Genomic DNA, 19,919 nt, shown 5'->3' with positions numbered 1-19,919 from the left:
AGTAGGCCACCAGGTTTGCACACATCTCAGGAGGGATTTTGTCCCACTCCTCTTTGCAGATCTTCTCCAAGTCATTAAGGTTTCGTGGCTGACGTTTGGCAACTCAAACCTTCAGCTCCCTCCACAGATTTTCTATGGGATTAAGGTCTGGAGACTGGCTAGGCCACTCCAGGACCTTAATGTGCTTCTTCTTGAGCCACTCCTTTGTTGCCTTGGCCGTGTGTTTTGGGTCATTGTCATGCTGGAATGCCCATCCATGACCCATTTTCAATGCCCTGGCTGAGGGAAGGAGGTTCTCACCCAAGATTTGACGGTACATGGCCCCGTCCATCTTCCCTTTGATGCGGTGAAGTTGTCCTGTCCCCTTAGCAGAAAAACACCCCCAAAGCATAATGTTTCCACTTCCATGTTTGACGGTGGGGATGGTGTTCTTGGGGTCATAGGCAGCATTCCTCCTCCTCCAAACACGGCGAGTTGAGTTGATGCCAAAGAGCTCCATTTTGGTCTCATCTGACCACAACACTTTCACCCAGTTGTCCTCTGAATCATTCAGATGTTCATTGGCAAACTTCAGACGGGCATGTATATGTGCTTTCTTGAGCAGGGGGACCTTGCAGGTGCTGCAGGATTTCAGTCCTTCACGGCGTAGTGTGTTACCAATTGTTTTCTTGGTGACTATGGTCCCAGCTGCCTTGAGATCATTGACAAGATCCTCCCGTGTAGTTCTGGGCTGATTCCTCACTGTTCTCATGATCATTGCAACTCCACGAGGTGAGATTTTGCATGGAGCCCCAGGCTGAGGGAGATTGACAGTTCTTTTGTGTTTCTTCCATTTGCGAATAATCGCACCAACTGTTGTCACCTTCTCACCAAGCTGCTTGGCAATGGTCTTGTAGCCCATTCCAGACTTGTGTAGGCCTACAATCTTGTCCCTGACATCCTTGGAGAGCTCTTTGGTCTTGGCCATGGTGGAGAGTTTGGAATCTGATCGATTGATTGCTTCTGTGGACAGGTGTCTTTTATACAGGTAACGAGCTGAGATTAGGAGCACTCCCTTTAAGAGTGTGCTCCTAATCTCAGCTCGTTACCTGTATAAAAGACACCTGGGAGCCAGAAATCTTTCTGATTGAGAGGGGGTCAAATACTTATTTCCCTCATTAAAATGCAAATCAATTTATAACATTTTTGACATGCGTTTTTCTGGATTTTCTTGTTGTTATTCTGTCTCTCACTGTTCAAATAAATCTACCATTAAAATTATAGAATGACCATTTCTTTGTCAGTGGGCAAACATACAAAATCAGCAGGGGATCAAATATTTTTTTCCCTCACTGTATATACACAAATCAACTGCTAGTGGAAGTAAAAGAGACAAACTACTAAGCAGAATGAATAGTTAATTTCTTCATAAAATTGTATGCTTATTTTAGTGCTCATGGCTGTGGCTCAGGTGGTAGAGTGGATTGTCCACTAATCGTAGGATTGGCGGTTCGATTCCCGGCCCACGTGACTCCACATACCGAAGTGTCCTTGGGCAAGACACTGAACCCCAAGTTGCTCTCGGTAGCAAGTTAGCGTCTTGTATGGCAGCTCTGCTACCGTGTGTGTGTGACTGGGTGAATGAGACACGGTGTAATGCGCTTTGGATAAAAGCGCTATATAAGTGCAAACCATTTACCATTTAGTGGAATTTAGAAGATATACAGACAGTTGAGGCACTTTTTTTTAATGCTCTAGTGTGTTTGGTCTTTGACTTTGAATACAAACTTTAGTATTTTGCTAGTCGGCTCCCAACGCAATGTCATTGTGAATTTAAAGTGTCTGACAGTCTCGACGTGTGGACGGCGCTCACGTTCTTTTGAACTCAGAATAAAATGGCAAATGATCTATCCGGATATGACGCTGATCGACAGAACAAGGCCCAGTTTATTATTAGAATACATTACGATCACTCCAAAATGGACGATAATAACTCACATACCCGAGTTGAACTTTCTTTGCGTGCCTGTTTAGCCTTTCGCTCAGCAACCCCCAAAGGATGTGGTTGTTTCTGCGCAATAATAAGTCACTGACATAAAGTCAGTCAGCTGCAGAAAAGTTGCATTTTTGCATTTTGTTCATCGTACCATATGTTTTCATACATTCAGAGAGTGGGACCCAGTTTGAAACGGTGACATTAATTGGTGTCACTACAGGGGAGTGGCATTTCATCTATATCTAATTGACAAAGAGCCTAGTCTTTTGCTGCCTGTCTTGATTGGTGGAACAACATATAGGGATGTTACAGTTATGGAGGAACCGCCTCCACGCCCGAGACCCTAGGCAATTGCCTACTCTGCCTATAGGTGGTGCCGGTCCTGCAACAATGTGAAGTATGCTAAAAGGTCTCAACATGCAGCACACTATGCTCTGATCAAAAGAAATTCCAGCAGTGATGACAAAGAAAGTTATTCAAACACACTGAGAGCCATTATATACAAATGGAGAAAACAAACAAATGGGTCAGACTAACAAAATTCCTCCCAAGAGTACAAAACCTACATGAACATCTAAGGAATCGGAGGCCTCCTTCATTAGCCTCATCAGGTCAGCATTCATAATTCCATGATTAGAGAGAGACTGGGCAAAAATTGTATCCATGGGAGAGTTTCAAGGTGAAAATCCCTGCTAACCAAGAGGAACATAAAGGCCTATCTAGCCAAAAAAAACCAACCCTGATGACTCCCAAGCCTTTTGGGATAATGGTCTGTGGACTGCTGAGTCAAAAGTGGAACTTTTTTGGAAGACTTGGCTCCGGTACATCTGGCCTAAAGCTAACACAGCATTCCACAATAACAACATCATACAAACAGTGTAACACTGGTGTTAGTGTGATGGTGTGGGAATGCTTTGCTGCTTCTGAGAAACTATGAATTCTGCTCTCTGCCAGAAAATCCTGATGGAGAACGTCTGGTCGTCAGTCCATGATCTGCTGCTCAAGCACAATTAAGTTATAGAGCAGGTACAAGAGCACCTCTGAATGGCTCAAAGAACGAACCCCATTGAGTTTAATTCAAAAAGTGAAGCTTTCATATATTCAGTACACATAAAGTGAAATATTTCCAGCCTTTTTTTTCTTTTTAATCTCAATGATTATGACTTACAGCTCATGGAAATCCAAAATCCAGCTTCTCAAAATATTAGAGTAAAGAATTTATAATACAGAAATGTCGACCTTCTGAAAAGTATGTTAATTTATGCACTTGATACTTGGTCAGGGCTTTAATTCTTTTGCATGAATTACTGCGTCAATGCAGCGTGGCATGGAGGCAATCAGCCTGTGGCACTGCTGAGGTGTTCTGGAAGCCCAGGTTGCTTTGATAGCGGCCTTCAGCTCGTCTGTATTGTTGGGTCCGGTGTCTCTCATAGATTCTCTATGGGGTTCAGTGAAGGTGCTATAGTGCTGTTATTGGTTTATGACAACGTCATGGAGAACCAAGATGTTGCTGAGTCCATGGACAACTTATTAATTTCCAGAGACAGGCTTCAGGCTGTACAACCTTTCAGCCTTGTCTTTTGACAGATACAGGATATACAAATGTTCCTTGAACAGGTAAGGGATATGATGAATGTTGATCTTCTGACACACAGAATCAGACCGTCCCATAGCTGGCCATGTGCATCTTTGTATTGCATTTTAGTTTTCTTTACAAATTGTTTTGGGATATTTTCTTTCAGAAAAAAAAAGAAAGATCAAACTGTTAGAGATACTATAAATTTGTTGTTATATTAAGTGTTGTTACACTTAAATATAACAAAAATTAATTTTAAATGACAAAGTTTGAGTTAAATTTTTGTTATATTTAAGTGAATTTGGCTTAAAGAAATTGATTTATCAACTTAAAAATTTTGAGGTAATTAGTTTCCTCAAATTTTTTGAGTTAAATGAACTGTCCGGTTTTACAGTGATGAAAAAAGTGAACTCCGCACTCTCACCTGAGCCAACATGCCACAGCTGCGACGTTACCACCGCACCAATCTACCACACACATTTTAATCATATTAATTTAAACAGTATAGCTATAGTACCTGTCAGTGCCAACATCTCCGCAAGATTTCATAATGTAATTGGTTTATGTTAATTCCATGTGAATTGATCATTCTCACTTTACATATTTCAATCTAATTAATTAGAAAGTTGTTTAAATTAAGTTTAGCGTAAGCAATGAAATCACGTTTTGATGAGAAATGTAATACGACCACATATTCCATTTTTTTCAGCGCTCCTTGGTATGGGCTATATATTATTACTTTTGCTATTATAAATAAATAGTGTGTAGCCAACTTGAATGCTTAAGTATACAATTTATTATAATCGCGCAATAAACATAAACTCTTGCAACAACAAAAATCTTTAAAAAAATAGATTTCGCTCTCAGTCTTTGTAGAAAATGTGTAGAAAACGTGAACAGAATGAGGAAATGTTTCTTTGCGTCGATTGTAAGTGACGTCACTGCAGGTGGCTATTGCACGTGACGTCATTTGCAGAGGAAATGCAGGTGAGTGAGTGTGCAAGCCGGAGAGTGAAAGTCTGCAGCCAGACCCTTCTCAAAAAAGTCCATTGATATTTTACTGTGTTTGAGTTTTTGCTTGTTACTTTTATGAATTCCAGTGGCAAAGCTTTTGCAATACTCACATGCATAGACACGCACACAGCACACACACATCTGTCAATATCTGCTGAAACATTTTCTGGAGAGAGTAGCAAGAAGCAAAAGTACACACTGGCAAGTCTTTGCTAGCCTTAGATTTTTTTTTTATGTTCCCTCAAGTTACCTTCACACAAGCTGTATTATTAGTGTTTTATACTTTTTACTTTCATGACTAAGTAATGCAGTTTTCACAAAAACAAGGTTTTATTGCTGTTTTGTTGGTGCCTACAACATTCTAGAAAGGCACTTCGTTCCAGTCCACTAAATTGATTGGTCACGAGACGTTTTACTGTGTGTATCAGTCTGCTCGTCTGTGTTCGCCACGTAAAATTCCACTTTCTAGTTCGAAACCGTTACTACGGCAGTGTTAGCAGCAGCATCATCAGCGGACATGCCAAACAATCATTTTCAGGAACATAACTTTTGGTTTAATATATATGAAAGCTCATCATCTGAAGATGAAAAGGAAGAAGGGACGCTAATTTTCTGGAACCTTTAAGCTATAAAGTGGGTGTGGCTTCGTCAGGATCAGTCTGCAGTATTGGATTACTTACACCTCTCGTCCTGCGGGCTCATGTCTGTGCCAAATCACAGCCATGATGATATACAAGATAACCACACTATTGCTACTGCATAACAGCCTATGATTGACCTAATGACATCATTTCAGACAACCCAGAATGCTAGTGGTTTTTTAACTGTTTTAAAAATCACAGGTCTACATTTCAGCACAAGAGTTAAAGTGTATGCAGTGCTTGTGCTGAAATAGTTGGCATTCAGCTGACTAGACATGTCTCTACATTTTATTGGTTCCCCCCATAAAAGTGAGAGTGGTTTATCTGAATGATATTAGTCAGAACATATTGCTTAACCACAATTATCCACACCTAACATGATTTATCACAGGATATCAAGTCTTTCATTTACAGTAAATGCGATCACAATAAATCAGAACTAACATTAAGTTTATAAGGTGTAAGAAAAAAAAAAAATTCATTGTTTGTACCAAATATTAAAATTCCTCCACGTAAAGCCTGTTGGATTTGATGATAGATTTAGAGTAGCGTTAAGCTCAGAGAGAGAGAGAAAAAACCAAATCTTTTTTGTAATCCTATCCCCTCAAGGGAGTACAGGCTTCTTTATCCCACGCTGATGAAGCAGAGGATTGATGACTGAGGAAAAGATAAACCGGTTTGGGTACTCTCCCCATAAGGATGTCACAGCATGAACTAACTTGCAGAACAGCTTGAAATCAATGCCAGTGTTATGTATCACAGATTGAACATTACAACAGATGAGTCTGATTTGTATACCATTGATGAGGGAAGTTAATGAGGCATAAAGAACTAGCTGACAGTTAACACAGTAGTACAACAAAGTATTGAGATTTCCTAATTAAGGTTCCAATCAAATGCAGGAACTTGGCAACACTACACTGTACTTTTGTTAGTGAAAAACACAACATATCACATCTTGTCACGCTGAATCATATTTATAACAGGCATATTGACAGAACTTATCCACATTAGATTAGTGACTTTTTATTATGAAAAATGTTTGTCCATAACGTTCTCATAAAAGAATGTTCTTATTGTGCAACCTTCCATATTGTGCAACTTTTTCATGTACATGATGTATTAGACATTTAAATGTGTCTTAAGCGTATTACACACAAATCCAGCACAATTCCCCTGCTGCGGGGGTTTCCTCTCCTACGCCTGGTCCTATGACCCCCCCCCCCCAACCCCGCCCCCGCCCCTGTCCGAAGACATGCATGGTAGGCTGATTGGCATGTCCAAAGTGTCCGTAGTGTATGAACGGGTGTGTGAATATGTATGTGATTGTGCCCTGCGATGAATTCGCACCCGGTCAAGGGTGTACCCCGCCTTGTCCCCCATGCCCTGGGGTAGGCTCCAGGTTCCTCGCGACCCTGTAGGATAAACGGTATAGAAAATGGATGGATGGTTTGTATTTCTGGAACCTCCTTGCAATGTTGTCAATGTGTTGTTCCACTTGGCTTCTCAGGTTTGACCATCTTTCTAGGCACAATCAACAATAGAATGGATTTCTTGGTTTTACAACAAATGATTACAATTTACAATCAACTCAGGAATCATTCAAATTGATCAAGAGAATAGGCAAAAATGATTGTTCAAATCAGCAGGGACAGAATAGTAAGCAGGGCTCTCCTCCTCACCTTGCATGAACCAATGCATGGATCCCTGACTGCCCTGCAACCCATACATACAGCAACCAACAAACATTACTACACTGCACATCCATTATGAGTATTTGAGTAGCCTCTGTGCTTTGAAGAAGGCAGTCTTACCTTAGGCGACTTTAGATTTTTTTCTTATTTTCTCCTTGCAAAAGTCATCCACCAAAATGTCCAGCTTTCACAAGTTCAGATGAAATGTGATCTCATGTTCAGTATTCCTTGGCCCATTTCACTTCAAAGTATGTTTTTCATTTTTTAAGCTTTCAGTTTGGGCCTAACTGACTTCTCACTCATTCCAAATTCAGTCACCAATAAGATCTTTTAAGAATTTAAATGACAGTATGACTGACATTTTTTTTAAATATAAATAGTTAAAGCTTTCAATGGCCATAATTAAAGGCATAATAAAAAGTTTCAATGCTCTGGAACAACAGAAAAATCACCAAAAGGAGGATGCATGGTAATGCTGTTCTTCCTCACAGTGACAAGGATGGTGTGTGAAGAATCCAAAGATCACTGTATTAGAATTACACAATTGAACAAGTTCCTGATGGTTTTGAGTTTCAAAATGGACTATTAAACACCACTTCAATAAAAACAAGTTGTTGTAAAATTTGCATGAATGGAGCTCTTTTTGAAAAAACAAACAAACAAACAACCCCCCCCCCCCAAAATGCAGCCCATGAACTCAAAGCATGATCAAGCATCAGTTGAATGAAAGTGAGTTGTAGTCAGATAAGATCTTTCATATCTCACCTCCGGTTTTTGTGAGTATCTCACTCTAAATAGTTTTAGATCTTCAAACGAAATAATCATAAAACAAAGGCAAGCTGAGTAAACACACAGTACAGTTTTTATTTATTTAATTAATTATTTTTTTGGAAGCAAAAAAAAAAAACCAGCACCTATCACCACTGTGGAAAACTATTTGCTCTCTTAAACTTAAAATCCGCTTGTGTCACCTTTAGCAGCAATAACTGCAACCAAACTCTTCAGATAACTGGAGATCAGTCTTTCACTTACTTCTAGGATTAGGATTTACTCCTATGCTTTGGATTATTGTTTTGCTGCATAATCCAGTTGTGCTTGAGTTTCAATTTATGGACTTATGGCAGGGCATCCTCCTTTACGATTTTCTGGTAGAGAGCAGAATTTATGTTTCCCTCAATTATTGCAAGTTGCCCAGGTCCTGATGCAGCAAAGCATCCCCACATCATCACACTTCCACCACCATGCTTGACTGTAGGTATGATGTTCTTTTTGTGGAATTCTGTGTTTGGTTTACGCCAGATGTAAGGACACCCCTGTGTTCCAAACAGTTCCACTTTCGACTCATCAATCCACAGAACATTCTTCCAAAAGGTTTGAGGATCATCAAGATGTGTTTTGGCAAAATTCAGACGAGCCTTAATGTTCTTCTGGGTTAGCAGGAGCTTTCTCCTCACCACTCTTCTATGAATGCCATTTTTGCCCAGTGTCTTTCTGATAGTGGAGTCATGAACAGTGACCTTTATTGGTGCAATAGTGGCCTGTAGGTTCTTTGATGTTGTCCTTAGCTCTTTTGTGACTTGCTGGATGAGTCGTTGCTGTGCTCTTGGAGGAATTTTGGAAGGTCGGGAAGGTTCACTACTGTGCCAAGTTTTTCAATTTGGAGATAATGACTCTCACTGTGGTTCTCTGGAGTCCCAGAGCCTTTGAAATAGCTTTGTAACCCTTCCCAGACTGATGTATTTCAATCACCTTCTTCCTCATCATTTCTGGAATTTCTTTCAACTTTGGCATAGTGTGTTCAACAGAAGAAATCAGAATGAGGGCAAATACTTTTTCACAGCACTGGTACACTGCCAATCCAGGAACTACCACTCAGGATCCATCTGGATCCTAATCCAGCTTAAGCCTTTTGCGTTACCTTTGTTTTTGATCTGGTTTATCTGTATCACCCAATCGTTTGTGATGTGATGGAAGCGTAGACTTCCAGTCTTAATTCAAGGGGTTTAACAAAAAATATTGCATTAACCATTTAAGAATTACAGCCATCAGGCCCCCCACCCCCCACCCCCCATCAATTTTCCACAGGCTCAAAAGTAATTGGACACTTGATTGATAAGCAGTTTCATGAACAGGTGTGGCCTGTTTCCTCATTATTTCATGACAAACTAAGGAGATAAAAGGTCTGGAGTTGATTCCATGTGTTGAATTTGCATTTGGTAGCTGTTCAGGGGAACTCTCAATATGCGGTCCAATGAGGTGTCAATGCAAGTGAAGTTTGCCATCATTAGGCTGGAAAAACAAAACAGACCTATCAGAGAGATAGCAGAAACTTTAGGAGTTGTCAAATCAACAATTTGGTACATTCTTAAAAAGAAGGAATGCACCGGTGAGTTCAGCAACACCAAAAGGCCTGGAAGACTACTGAAAATTATCAAAGTGGACAAGTCAAGAACACTCTCGAGGAAGTAGACATATCATTGTCAAAGTCTACAATTAAGAGATGCCTTCATGAATGTAAATACAAAGAGTTTACCTAAAGATGCAAACCACTAGTTACACTCAAGAACAGAAAGGCCAGATTAGACTTTGCTTGAAAGCATCTAAAAAGTCTGTCCAGTTCTGTAGAAAGATTCTTTGGACATATGAAACCGGGATTAACTTGTACCAGAATGATGGGAAGAGAAGAGTATTAAGAAGGAAAGGAAGGGCTCATGATCCAAAGCATACACATCATCTGTCAAACATGGTGGAGGAATGGGCATGTATGGTTGTCAGTGGAACTGGGTCACTTGTGTTTATTGATGATGTGACTGCTGATAGACGTAGCAGGATGAATTCTGAAGTGTTTAGCGATACAGTGCCCTTCATTAATATTAGCACCCTTGGTAAATATGTGCAAAGAATGCTGTCAAAAATTGTCTTTAATGTTTAACCTTTTGATATTTTAACACATCATTCTGGCAAAGGCAAAGATTTTTTTTTAATATACCTGTGTTGTGTTTGCAATTGTTTGATATCCATGAGCGCAGAGTATTTTTGGGAATTGTTTGAACAAAAGATCAAAAGTTTAAACAATAAAGACAATTTTTCACAACATTCTGTTCTCTGAAGACGGGTGCTTCACAGTACAAATAGATAATGACTCAAAACATACTGTGAAAGCAACCATTAAGTCAAAGATACAGAATGTTCTTAAATGGCCGAGTCAGTGACCTGACTTCAACCCAGTTGAGCATGCTTTCACTTTCACATGCAAAGGCAGAAAGACCCACAAACAAGCAGCAACTGAAGGCAGCTGTGGTAAAGACCTGGCAAAGCATCTCAAGAGAGGAAACTCAGCATTTGATGATGTCCATGGGTTCCAGATTTCAGGCAGTCATTGATTGCAAAGGATTTGCATTCAAGTATTAAAAATAATCCTTATACTTATAATTAAAGGTGGCTTAGTGCTAGGCCTGTTTGCCTCACACTGGCACTGTGTGTGCGGAGTTTGCATGTTCTCCAAGTGCTTCGGGGGTTTCCTCCAGGTACTCCGGTTTCCTCCCTGAACCCAAAGAGATTGGCATGTCCAAAAAAGTGTCCGTAGAGTATGAATGGGTGTATGTGATTGTGCCCTGCGATGGACTGATGGATGGATGGATGGATGGTTGGAGGAATAGATATTTATAATTACAGTATGTGAGTTTGTCCAATTACTTTTGGACCTGTGAAAATGGAGGACTAGTTAAAAATGGCTGTAATGTCTATGTAAAAAAATACAACTATAAACGACCGCGTTTCACAGAGCAATCCTGAACAAAGAGCATCATTAAATGGTGGAGTGAGCATCACATTGAACGTTCTCTCTCCCTGTTCAAATGAACCTTGCAGTGCTTTTGGGGAACCTAGCCCAGATCATTCTTTATTTTGGATATTCATTTTGTGCTCAGTTTTATGAATTCTGGAGATGGATTGATTATCACCATAAACTTGACTTTTGGCGCTAAAATGCATTTATTTATTTATTTATTATTTACTTGAATTTATTCAAAGGCATTGTCCATGCTGATGCTCGTATGGTACTTCTAAAGGAGTATAAGGATTTTAGCGAGCATTTTTCGTCATTTCTCTAGTTAAGAATTGTGCTCTAAGTGGAGTAAAAACACTGAACTGCTTCATTTTCAAAGTATTATTACACACATTATTATAAGTTGTCTCAAGGCCTAAAAATGTTAAAATTAAAATGTTGATTTTGGGGCCAATTTTGGCCTGGGAACTCAGGGTTGGCGTGCTGTTTCTATGGGGAATATAGGGTTGTGGGACATAATACTGTGGGAACTAAAGGGTAAGAGGGTTAATGATGCACTGGTGTGCTCTTTTTCTGTAGTGCTTTTTAAACACCACAAAATAAATGTGATCTTATCACTGAAAAAATAATCATTAATATCCCAGACAAATTTTAAGGAAATATTTTCAGTGTTTTATTATGAAGAACAATACATAAATGCCCCCCCCCCCACACACATATTCACATTTAATGCAACGTGATGTATTGTAATGGAATGTCTATGAACAAAATTACATTGATATAAAATATAAAAAATGAAAAAATATATCATGAAACAAAACAAACAAAACCTAATAGGTTCAATCGATGCCTTGAAACCAGAAAGGACTGGGCACTTGATTAAAAGTGTAACAGCACAGCGTATACAGGAAACACAGAAAATAGAGCAAGTACGTCTAATATTTACAATGCATTCATTTGCAAACACTGAACTGCAGAAGAATACAGTCAAATACATAAAACATTCATTGTGAAGCTTAAATAAAAATCTTTGCACTTAAAATGATCTGTGATTAAAAAAAACTTTAAACATAATTTCTTAGAAAGAGTAATACATTTAGGTTATTAAGGTTACGAGCTGCTAACACTCAGCTCAAACGTTTTTATTAACTGCTTCTTTAAAAAAAAAAAAAATCATAATCAGCACACAAATAGATGAAAACAGTTGGAATGATTTCAATAAATTGTTTCCCACCTTGGCTTCCAGAGCACTTTCAATTAAAACAAATCATTTTAGTCTTTTCATCAGTTCTTGCACCCAGGCTTTTTTGGGGTCAGCACAGAGTGATTTCTTTCGAAAAGTGAATCTTTTTGGAAACATAGAGAAGAAAATATTGATCAATGAATATATCAATAACATAACAGTTTCACTAAAATATCATGGAATAACATGTTGACTGTTATTAAAATAAAGAGAATATACTCTCACTCTCCATTTGGAGATCTAGTCTAGATGTTGAGAAGTTTATTAATCTCTCCGAGTCAGATTGGAAAATAACCAGGACTTACACAACAGCAGGGATGTTGCATCCTCCATCAGTCTCCTGAATCCTAAATCTCACAACTTTGCGTTTGACTTTTCTGTTAGGCTCATTACCATACCTTAAGCAACAATTTTCATAAGAACCTGTTACAAAATGGAGATAATATTAATCTTCATAAAATGGATCAAATATGAGCTGCATAATATTCATAGCATTTCATAATATCTTCAATATTTTCAGCTGAATGTACATGAGGCATTGAAAATTTATTCCGAATAACAAATTTAGTTTAAAAGAAAAAAAAAAGTATAATACTATAAATCATCTGCGTTTTCATGGCTTTTGGAATGGTGCAATTAAACCCCGAAACACATGTCAGTCATTACAAAAGGATGGTGCAGATGCAGAAAAGTGGTTACCGACCTTGTGCCAAACTTGGGTACATGCATGCCAGAAGCAGGAGAAAACAGAGGACATAAAACTTCATTGCTGCTCAATCTGATTTGACCTGAGACAGAATAAAACATTCGCTTTGAGCTCTAGCATTAAATGAATCTAATACTTCTGTATGTAATCAATTCCTGAGCTGGGATCAAATCGGTGTGGGGTTAAAACACATACCTTGGCAGTCTGAAGAATAGAGAATGTTGCTCAATCGCTGAAAGTCCACTGCTCGTATGCACCCTTTGGGGGAGCTTCTGCCATTTATGGCTTCCAGCAATTACACGAACACGCCTCTTCCTCTCATTTCACAAAGGATCCTACCAATGATGAAGAAGACATTAACTTGAAACCAGATTCTTCTTCTTCTTTTTTTTTTTCTGGTTGGTAGAACAAAACTATAACAACATTACAACAGTACAATCCTTAAACAGTCATCTTCATGGCTACTTCAAGAAATAGCCTTCCAAGAGTTCACTGGTTTCTGTTTCAATAGGAAAGAAGGATTGTTCATAAACTTTTAAAGACTTATTCTGATAAACTAACCAAGTCAATGCTGTGCAATATGGGATTGCTTGCATATTGTCCCCCAACTCTTGATCATGCACATCTGGAACACATAAAAGCCAATAAAAACAAAAACCTGAGAAGTGAGATTGTGCAATGATTTGCATGAACTCTGTACATACACAGCTTGAAACATGTTCATGTGCTCTTTTTTGAAAACACTGTCGAAAACAAAAGTAACTTGAGCCTTAGGTGTTCTGTAGTGCACGTTTTTAGATGTCTAGTGAAACAAAATACAAGTTTAAAAAATCTTTCCAGATTTTATGATGCACATTTTTAATATATTTTGTCTTTGTGAATATATTTCAGGACTTAATGACACTTAGCATTGCATTACATAAATATCCTTCCAGTATATCACCTTGAAGATAGCATCTACCTGTGAACCAGAACTGTTTATTTTATTGCTAAATATTTTGACACCCCCTTTTTTTTCTATAACCCAACCAAGGAATAAACAAAATTCCACACTGCCTAAAGTACAGATTTATTACTATTGATAAAATAAGTACAAATACATTTGAGGGATAGAGGTGTGAGGACATTTTGTTAATCAATTCCAAACTTTTTGATTTGATTGCAAACTTGGAGGGAAAAAAGATCAATTTCCTGGACACATGGTTGTCCTCACTTATAAGCCTCACTAATGTCCTGACTCATAGTATAATATTTCATGAATCATGAGTGATTTCATGAGTGAATATATATCACTTCTATTCTTTATTAGGATTATCTGCAGATATTATGATGTCTTGATATTCAGAATATCTCCACATTCTCATCCTCTGTGGATCTCACACATTTTCAGTGGGATTTGGGTTTTCCGTAAGTTGGATGGGGGGAGGACCTTGGTCTGGGTTCAAGGACTCAGTTTTGGGTATCTCTTGAGAACATTCTTGGATCGTTATCCTGCTGAAACATCCAACAAGCAGCCTAAAACAACTTAACCTAAAATAATCAATGTTGCATATTTAGTGACGGCTGCCAGATTTTGTTCCGCAAGTTCATGATCCTATTTACCGTAAAATGATTTCAAAAGCAAGTTTCCCATGAATCTTTGGAAGAAGAAGAAAAAAACATCTTACTTGGAAATCATGATTCTTTTCAGCGTTCACATTTACTGCAATGTTTCACATTTACATTGAAATTAGTTTCCTGTAGTTTTCATATATACAACAAATCTGTGGTGTTTGTTGACATACAAATGTTTTCATACAACCTGGTCCCAAATAAAACTTAACAGCATTTAACTGAAAACTTAAGAGCTTTCATAAGGCTATAACAAGACACAGCAAACAGTGTGGAATTTTTTCTTTTCTTTTCACAGGAAGAAGTAATTATCCTTACTGTGCATGGGGGCAAAATACACATGCAGTTCATTCAGACTGCTTCATCGCATTTGTTGAAACTTCTTCACATGTCCCTGTTTTAAGACTTATTATGTAAGTCATTCATTACAGCATCTCTCTCTCTCTCTCTCTCTCTCTCTCTCTCTCTCTCTATATATATATATATATATATATATATACATAACTGTGCAAATGTTTTAAAGTTTTGCTGTAGAGCAAAGATGCCTTCAAAATAATGCAATTAAATGTTTCTACATTAAAAAGAAAATACCGTAAAGAGCAGTAAACAGTAGTAAATTAAATCAATTTTTGGTGTGACACACACACAAAAAAAATAGTAGTCTCTGGTACAGTTTGTGCCGTTTTATAAGGAAATTACTTGGTAAGTTTCAGATAGATATAATGTTGCTAAGTTGCAAAGGCGTCAATAATAATAATAATAATAATAATAATAATAATAATAATAATACACCAGATTTTAGTACAGTATCTTCACTGATGAGGTCAAACATAAATAATATTACTAGATACATTAGATATTATTAATTGTTAATAGACTAGATATTATTAATTCAAGAGAAGGCAAGAATATGAAATGACCATGACCATTTTTTTTTAAGGTTTTCAATCTTTGCTTCCAAATGTCAGTTAGAAATTTGCATTTCCTACTGGTGAAGTACTATGTAATTACTAGATCCTAATCTTGCATACATGTATGCAAAACGACTGCTAGCATTTGATCACTTGCAAACACTTTTTATAACTCTTTGACCTTGCCTTGTGTCAATGTGTCAACAGTCCAGGCTGATGGAGGTGGTGTATTGGTGTGGGGAATGTTTTCTTGGCACACTTTGGGCCTGTTAATACCCATCAATCATCACTTGAATACCACAGACTATTGCTGAGTATTGTTGCTGACCATGTGCATCATTTCATGCCCACAATTCACCATCTTCTATCATGAACATAATAATGAGTTCAGTGTTCCTCAGTGGCCATCATATATATATGACCCTATGGAAATTGTTGGCTTTTTTTGACATATTTGGGCAAGCAAACATTTGGTCCTCTTTGAAACAGTGCCTATTAATGAAGGCAATACACTTTATCAAATGACACATAAAATTGACATTTTGTAGTAATTTTCACAATTTAAATGAACGAAAAACCAATCAGTCACATGGAAAAAGTAAGGACACCCCTACATTTATCACACATTCAAATCCATAAAATTAAATTCAGGTGTTCAAGCCAGTGATTAGAACTTGCTTAGGGAGTGCAGGTGGAACCGGTCTTATTTATTCTCCGCTCATATCTAGTGTCTGGTGTTCCCTTTGCTATTGAGGTGTGTGGTGTCATCATGCCAAGATCTAAAGAGTTCTGTAAGGCCTTCAGAAAAAAGGTTGTGGATGTCTGGCAAGGGATTTAAAAGGATCCCCAAATTATTTAAAATACATCATTCCACTGTAAGGAACAAAATCTACAAGTGGAGCAGATTTTAAATGACTGTCAATTCATCCAGAACTGTCCGTTCCTGCAAATTCAGCCCAAGAGCAGACCGTCTGATGCAAAAAGAAGTTTCCAAGAACCGCAAAATTTCATCTCAGGATCTGTGAGTAAGTCTTGCAACTGTTGGTGTCAAAGTGGATGCTTCTACAATCAGAAACAGATTGCACAAATTTATAGGAGGTGTGCCAGGATAAATCCTTTGCAAGACTACAGTCTGCAAATGAGCATACAGTGGGGGAAATAACTATTGGACGCGTCAACATTTTTTTCAATGACACTATTCACATGAAATTTTCACAAGACTTTAGTATTAACTCAAGAAATCCACACATATAAAGAAATCAAAACATTAAAGTCCATAAATTAAGTTATGTGTAAAAAGAGGAATGATACAAGAAAAACTTATTGAACATGCTAGCTGAAATTTATTTAATACTTAGTGGAGAAGTATTAAGTATCTTTCCGAGTGGTCCTTGGCTCTTGGGCTACTCTTCTGACTATTCTTCTGACTGCCTGGTCAGAAATCTTGTGAGAAGCTCCTGTGTGTGGTCGGATGATGACGGAGTGATGTTGCTTCCACTTGCAGATAATGGCCCCAATGGTGCTTACTGGAAGATTAAGAAGTTTTGACATGCGTCTGTATCCGATTCCATCAATATGTTTCACAACAATAAGGTTGTGAAGGTCTTAGGAGAGCTCTTTGCTTTTACCCATCATGAGATGTTTCTTGTGTGACACCTTGGTAATGAAAAGCCTTTTTATAGACCATCAATTTACTAACCCAGCTGATATTAATTTGCACAGATAGGAGGTATAATTACTTACGGATTTCAGCTGGTTCCTTGTCTTACCTTGCCTTGGAGAACTGCTTTTTCTTAGTGTGTTCAATACGTTTTTCCGGTGTCATTCTACTTTATTACACATAACTTTATTTATGGACTTTAAAGTTGTGAATTCTATATATTTGTGGATTTCTTGAGTTAATACTGATGTCTGTTGAAAATTTCATGTGAATAGCCTCATTGGAAATATATTTACTGAAAAAAATGTTGACGTGTTCAATACTTATTTCCCCCACTGTATAAGCAAAGACATACCTTTTGGAATAATGTGCTCTGGACAGATGAATCATAGATAGAGCTGTTTGACCACAGTAACAACAGACACGTTTGGCACAGACCAAAAACAGCGTTTCAGGAGAAGCAGCTCATACCAAAAGCACAGTGGTGGAAATGTTATGGTTTGGGGTTGCTTCACAGCCTCAGGGACTGGACAGCTTGCATTCATTGATTCAACTATGAATTCTGCATCATATCAAAGAGTGCTTGAAGATAATGTGAGGCCAAAAGTTGAAGCTGAACCAAAAGTGAACCTTTCAACGGGATAATGATGCTAAGCACACCAGCAAATCCACCAAGGAATGGCTCAAAAAGAAGAAACTGAGGGTTATGGAATGGTCTAGAAAAAGCCTGGATTTGAATCCCATTGAAATTTTGTGTGTGGGGGGGGGGGGTGGGGGGTGGGGGGATATATGATCTAAAGCAATATGATCTATTCTTCATGTTCAAAACAGTGTTACTATGAATGCAGACTTTAATACACTGAAAAAGACACATTATTAGCATCACATAAATATATATCAATAAAAGTGATTTCATTCTGTCCACATTTGACATTTCTTCCTACATTCTTTTGACTGTCCATGGAATAAAATTAAATATCAGATGCCACGAATGTACCTTCTGCCAACATTTACACATTTGAATGACCATGTGACACAAAGCAGTGTTTCCTCTCAGGACTGCTGTCATTTGCTGCTATTGTCAAGCAACTGTTTGATGCCATACACAACAGCACTTCACCTTCGCGTGTTCGCTGAGAGTAAGCTAATGGTTGACTCTGCACTGCTAAAATTTTACACCGGACGCTGCAGCAGTGAAGCGGGAGTTTCGGGTCAAGTCAAAAAATTTTTTTATTACCACTGCTCGCGCTGAATTAAAGCACCAGTACACTGTTGAAATATTTAAATGAGGATGAATTGACAAAAAAAGTATATATTGCACAGAAAAATATATTTGAAGAGTAGTGTATTTCATATCCAGTTAATGTTAATATATATAAAAAGTTGATATTATATATGACCACTTTGATATTTAATGATGAAGTAGAAATGCTTGTGTTTGTGGAGAGTGAATGTGAGTCTAACAGGAGGTTTTTCAGTATTCAGTCAATGTTAATATGAATTAATAACATTCAATAAGTTAAGAAATCTTACTTTAATCTTCAGAATTGAGTTCATGTGTTAATGTTAATTAGAGTAAAGTGTTTTGTGTTTATGAGACCAGTTACTGTGAAACAACTTGTTGAAATGGAGAGAAGAAAGTTTTTATTTGCATTTCCTTCAGAATTGTGAATTAATTATTATTCATTTAAAAGGAGGCATAAATGGCAGAACTATCGGTATCGGTTATCGGCCGATATCACTCCGAATAATCGGTTATCGTATCTGCTGAGAAATTTAATATCAGCGCATCTCTAATATCTACTGTGTCACTGCATCCAGATAATAATTTAAACTAGATATAAATTATATAAACTACAGATGGAGTTTAGGGGAGCCATGAGCAGTGTGGTTTATCAGAAAAAGACATCCAAGACAAACATCCAAGACAAATATCATAATTCAAAAGACGGGGTAAATAAACCTTATAATATCCAAAAACAAGTAGTTGGGCCAAACAGGCACTAGGGATAATCCAAGACAGTAAACAGCCCAGGGTTAAAAATACAAAGTAATCTGGTGGGGTTTCACAGTTCAGACCCACTGTGCAATACAGCACGTGAAAAAGTGACTGAATGCTAGGATTGTTTTTTAATAGTCCAGACAATGGCAGAAGTAACTAGTAATCGAATGAATTCTGGTGACTGTGCCCTCTGGTGGACATGTGGGGCATATGTTCCTATTGTAGAGTGATGCAATGTACACTTTTTATAAGCAGTTCAGTGCATTAATTATATATTTCCACATATATAATATAACACATTTTTGTGCGATATCAACAAATGAAAACAATTGAACAAAAAAAACAATAGAAACCCTAATAGAATTTTAATGGGTTTAATGGTTATAATGCGGATTGGATTGGTTTTAATGGAAACTGTAATGGTCCCTTTAGGTCTCAGATAATTTGTTGCCTTCTGTATGTCATATCTAGTCTATATCATCAAGGACCAATAATGGTAATGGTAATTGTTGCCCTGTGTGTGCGCAGAGTTTACATGTTCTCTGGGTACTCTGGTTTCCTCCCCCAGTCCAATGCATGGTAGGCTGATTGGCATTTCCAAAGTGTCTCTAGTGTGTGAATGTGTATGTGATTGTGCCCTGCGATGGATTAGCACCCTGTCCAGGGTGTACCCCGCCTTGTGCCCCATGTTCCCTGGGATAGGCTTCCCGTGACCCTGAAGGATAAGCGGTATAGAAAATGGATGGATGGACCATTAGTGTTCTGTGATGGTATAATAGTCTCATATGATAATGATATAATAATCTCATATCGTGTCAGTTTACAATTAATAGTATCAGATCTCTTCAATTCATAAGTAATAGTTGCATATCTCTTCATTAATTCTATCTTATATCGGGTCAGCTCCAAATGGGAGGGTCAGCTCCAAATGGGAGGGTAAGCTCCAAATTGGAGGGTCAGCTCCAAATGGGTGGGACTTTAGCTCCAGGTGGGCTGTACAACCCTCCAGAGGACTTTGATTGGTTACTGTAGTGTCTGTCATGTTGGGTTAAACTGTTGTTTTTTTTCCCCAGAGGAAATACGGTGGCTTGACCGAGTT

At 38.0% G+C, this 19,919-nt stretch overlaps 1 protein-coding gene across 1 annotated transcript; it reads right to left on the bottom strand.

Moving 5' to 3' along the window:
* Window positions 1-11,848: 11,848 nt before the first annotated feature.
* Window positions 11,849-12,712, bottom strand: ccl25b (chemokine (C-C motif) ligand 25b). The gene is made up of 3 exons (XM_053635582.1): window positions 12,634-12,712; window positions 12,236-12,353; window positions 11,849-12,033 (listed from the first exon to the last, which is right to left on the bottom strand). Exons 1-3 carry the CDS (start codon window positions 12,695-12,697, stop codon window positions 11,955-11,957), a joined length of 261 nt encoding a protein of 86 aa, XP_053491557.1. The 5' UTR covers window positions 12,698-12,712; the 3' UTR covers window positions 11,849-11,954.
* Between the last annotated feature and the right edge of the window lie 7,207 nt (window positions 12,713-19,919).

Source organism: Ictalurus furcatus, chromosome 10 (genome assembly GCF_023375685.1).
Source record: "Ictalurus furcatus strain D&B chromosome 10, Billie_1.0, whole genome shotgun sequence".
In the NCBI taxonomy this organism is placed as follows: domain Eukaryota; kingdom Metazoa; phylum Chordata; class Actinopteri; order Siluriformes; family Ictaluridae; genus Ictalurus; species Ictalurus furcatus.
Note: the sequence above shows the minus strand (reverse complement) of the source record. Positions and strands in the feature narration are given on the sequence as shown.

Coding starts and splice junctions, on each gene's coding strand:
- ccl25b (XM_053635582.1), bottom strand. CDS start 12,697: ATGAAGTTTTATGTCCTCTGTTTTCTCCTGCTTCTGGCATGCATGTAC. Junction 12,354..12,633: donor GTACCCAAGTTTGGCACAAG/GTCGGTAACCAC, acceptor ATTTTGTAACAG/GTTCTTATGAAAATTGTTGC. Junction 12,034..12,235: donor TGCAACATCCCTGCTGTTGT/GTAAGTCCTGGT, acceptor GTTTCCAAAAAG/ATTCACTTTTCGAAAGAAAT.